Source organism: Eufriesea mexicana, unplaced genomic scaffold (genome assembly GCF_001483705.2).
Source record: "Eufriesea mexicana isolate 0111107269 unplaced genomic scaffold, ASM148370v2 scaffold2087, whole genome shotgun sequence".
In the NCBI taxonomy this organism is placed as follows: Eukaryota; Metazoa; Arthropoda; class Insecta; order Hymenoptera; family Apidae; genus Eufriesea; species Eufriesea mexicana.
Window position 1 is genome coordinate 569,918 of NW_016910162.1, and position 4,133 is coordinate 574,050.

The 4,133-nt window shown below is 36.1% G+C and overlaps 1 protein-coding gene across 3 annotated transcripts in view; it reads left to right on the forward strand.

Annotated features, from left to right (window-relative positions):
• Nucleotides 1–739: 739 nt before the first annotated feature.
• LOC108549583 (keratin, type II cytoskeletal 1) overlaps nucleotides 740–4,133 on the forward strand; it is a 4,989-nt gene continuing 1,595 nt past the window's right edge. Inside the window, exons 1-4 of one of the 3 annotated variants that reach the window (XM_017903052.1) lie at nucleotides 740–872; nucleotides 1,143–1,337; nucleotides 1,759–2,298; nucleotides 2,635–2,665. In XM_017903052.1, the coding sequence (XP_017758541.1) occupies nucleotides 791–872; nucleotides 1,143–1,337; nucleotides 1,759–2,298; nucleotides 2,635–2,665 (848 nt within the window). In that variant the 5' untranslated portion in view covers nucleotides 740–790. The remainder of the gene's footprint in view (nucleotides 873–1,142; nucleotides 1,338–1,758; nucleotides 2,299–2,634; nucleotides 2,666–4,133) is intronic. The other 2 variants (XM_017903054.1, XM_017903053.1) reach the window with 2 other exon arrangements.

Genomic DNA, 4,133 nt, shown 5'->3' on the forward strand with positions numbered 1-4,133 from the left:
TATTTAACGAATTCCTCAAATAAAAGAACACTCAAAAATATCTGACACAAAAAGAAATAACAACAAAAAATATATATTTTCTTTAAATTTAAGGTTATTTTTTCATACGTAAAATGTATATTTTATTGTAGGATGATAATATGCAGTATCGCAATTGTTGAGTATTTGTACCATAAAAAAGTAAAAGGAACTGTAGTTCACCCTGTAAAAACATGTCATTTGACAAATGGAGATGTATTAATCTACACGACCAACACGATTCTGTCCATTATTAAACATTTTCTCATCACCGAGTGAGGTTAGTTTTCTACGTTCTGTATTTCGACTGTATCGAGATAAAGCGGTTATATAGCCTTTTATCAACCGTATCACATTCACTAAGGTCAGACACAGTTTACATGATTTTTAACTTTTAAAAATATCCAACATATTCGAGGAACTGATAGTTAATTTTTTAATTTCATCTGTAATTCATTTGCAGCATCGGGAACGTGTAACGTTATCGACGAAGTTTATGTGACATTGTCACCCGACGGAGTTCATCCGAAACAACATTACAGTGTGCATGGACGCGTGTAACTGGAATTCCAGCGGAAAAACCAAAAATATGAGGCAGTAATGGTAGTAGGCAGACGCGGCGATGGGAAATGGACGGGGAGGTGGCGCTGCTCGTTACTCGTAATGTTACATAATTGCTTCAAAGTAGTGCGTGTATAAAAATCGATGCCTATAAAAGCAGTAAGATGAAAGATCCAATGCACAGTATAACCCGCGAGTTTCGAGCTTTACAATGGCTCGCGAAGTAGCTACAAGCTTTTGGACTTTACTCTTGCTATTATCTGTGACAGCCCTCTCTGCTGCACCAACGTCAGGTAAGAAATAGCGCAGGTGCAAATATTTTTGCTAAATCCAACACTTGCTTTTTTCTCTTTTCTTCGCGTCTTACCGTTAACACTTTCGTTAATAAAAGATACAAGAAAAATACAACAAAAATTTGCGAATAAATTTTCCGTTATTATATTGTACGTTTAGATTGGTTTTTTAGTTCGAATTTTATTCTAAATGTTTCACTGTATCGTTTTATTCGCGTGTGTTATGAGAGTGAAATAGTAAATATAATCGGTTTTCTTACAAATTTTGAGAAGAATCGACAGACGTAACAGTTCCTGATGTAGCGGAAGTTACTTTATCGACGGAGCTGAAGCCTCCTCCACCGGCGGAAGAATTGCAATATGTACTTTTCGTGATAAATCTGTACGACGTGAAAAATGTTTCTGGTGAAACTTCCGAAGAGATTCTTGGAAACGAGGTCATCGAGAATATTCCAGAAATAGCAGGTAATAAAAAACGAAACACGTTTCGGACATAGCACGAAGAGGGGGAGCAAAAAGGAATATAAAAATTTGCTTAATTAAATCAAAACTTTAGTAAAACTATAGTAACTTTACCAAAAGTATACTAAAATTTAGTGTCACGTGACAAATTTGTTTTTAAAAGACCTCGAATCATTTATTTACTTTAAAAATCATTTAAAGGTACCAAGGAGGTCGAAATGACTCATTTTACAAATTTCATTTTCGTAATTTCTAGTTACATTTAGTTACTTTTGAAGAAATTTGCGGTGATTTCTGTTTGGGATAGAAACGTGATTATACGTAATTATTTATAGATAATATATTTATCTTCTCTCTAGAAATGTATAGTTTTGTAAATTCGAATCCAAACCATGTTCAACTAACGTAAATCCAATGTCACTAGACCCAGTAGCGACGGTGCTTCTGCTGGTCGAATTGGACAGTGCTGGTGAAGATATCAACACACCGGTAGATCTTGACGAGGTTGCGGATAGTCTAAGGAACAACGAAGGTTTGACCGTGGAGAAGATGAACTATGACGGTAAAACCAAAGCCCTGCGACTGAAGCTCAATAAGGAGAACAAAAAATCCATAATGTCACCAAATATGGAGTTCAGTAAAGTGAAGAACATCCGACAGAAGAGGACGATATGCATGACGTGTAATTGTGGTGGACGCAATTGTGGAGGCGGTGGAGGTGGTTATCCTGGAGGCGGTGGTGGTGGCTATCCTGGTGGTGGCTATCCTGGCGGTGGTTCCCCTGGAGGTGGCTATCCTGGAGGTGGTGGCTATCCAGGCGGTGGCTACCCAGGCGGTGGTTCTCCTGGAGGTGGTTATCCTGGAGGCGGTGGCGGTGGCTATCCTGGTGGTGGCTATCCTGGCGGTGGTTCTCCTGGAGGTGGCTACCCTGGCGGTGGTTCTCCCGGAGGTGGTTATCCTGGAGGTAGTTATCCTAGTAACATTGCCCAAAAATTACTAGTTATTATCACCGTAAGCTCTCATCACTCGTAATTCGATAAGCATAGATGGACTGACGTAGATGGCAGCATATTTATAAATATAACTTAGGAACTTATTAAGCAATCGCTTATTACAATTGCAATACCAACGCTTGGGTTATTTTCAAGTGTGTAATTTAGGATATACGAATAGGAATGTCATAAATTATTAATGCAAGCCTGAAAGCATCGCGTATTGTTCCCAAGCTATTACCTGAAAAGATACAACACGTAGATGTGCAACTCGTCACTTCGTTTCTAACGTTTGCTCATTTTTCTAGGTTCTGGATCCGGTTCTGGCTGCAAAACATGGTACGGCTGAGAATTTTCTCTTAGGATCTAATCTGTAACAGAAAGCACGAATACTGACTAAGTCATCACAATGAGTATTCGGATATTTATTTGTTTATTTATACACCATTGACTTTCTTCGTGCTAATCGTGTCGTTAGTAACTTTACTACATCTATTTTATATTACCATATTCTTTAACCCTTTGCAATACTATGACGAGCCTAACTTGTCACGATCTATATGGCGTCAAATCTCACGGTTATAAGCCATTTTTATCACATGGTCGTAATTATGCCACGTTTCGAGGTGCACAAAATTCGAAGAATTTGTCAAATTTTTGTATTATTTTATCGCGGGTGGTATAGACATGTGGTAGGTTAAGTAAAATCGAATACCACTTCGGTGTATAAATTTTCATAACTAAACAGTAGTGCAAGGGCTACTAGTACTACTTTTAGTACTATTTAATGCTACTTTTACAGTATGTGCAATTCACTAAAATGATTTTATGAAGTTCATAGAATTAACGAAATACGCTGATGAGCAAGACTGAATAAGAATCGTTCGGAGAAGTTGAAATTATTCAAATTGGATGTGGTAATCAAAATTACAAGACTATAAATTCACTCTTTTGCAAGGAAGATTTGATTTGGACGAAGCTTTGTAGGATTGAACAACAGACTACAATAGACTTTCCTAGTGACTTAGGTTTAACCTTCGAGTGGTGACCACTATTTTCATAGCTACTAGTGGTAACGTGACGTCAGATTGACTCCCTATCAATAACGATGACTCGACGTCGAATTGACTGCCCATCACAATAGTGGTGACATGACGTCAGTTTGACGTATCTTTAGATGGAGGTATATTCTACTTGTATGAAAACGTTATTATTTGTTATTTGACTTTGAGTCAAATTTGATACGGAGTCAGTGTGACGTGAAGTCACTACTATTACAGTGATTCGGAATCAATCTGACGTGTATCATTGCTAGTGTCAAGAGTGAATTTCACCACTCTAGGGTTGAGATACCGTTTCCCAAATTGAGAATTATTTATAGAGGAATGTAAGATATAAGAAGTTAAAGTATCAAAATTCGAGTCATCGTGTGCTATAAAGAATGCATGCTGACTTAACTTCTGAAACAATTCTATATTCTATATATTTTGAGATTCTAGATTTTATATATAATGATATGGAAATTATTTTCAATCTCCATTTTTGACTTAACTTTTGAAACAGAATTCTATATTCAATGATATGGAGATTATTTTCAATCTCCATTGTTACTGATCTCTTTAACATATACGAAGGAAAAAAGCTTAACATAGAACAAGATTGACCATATTATTTTTTAATAATATTAACTGTATGTGCACTCGACAAATTTTTGTTCACAGTATTTCTTGCTTTCCTTTATATTTATTTCATTGCAAATATTGATTAATATAATATAATATAATATATAATATAATATAAATATTTT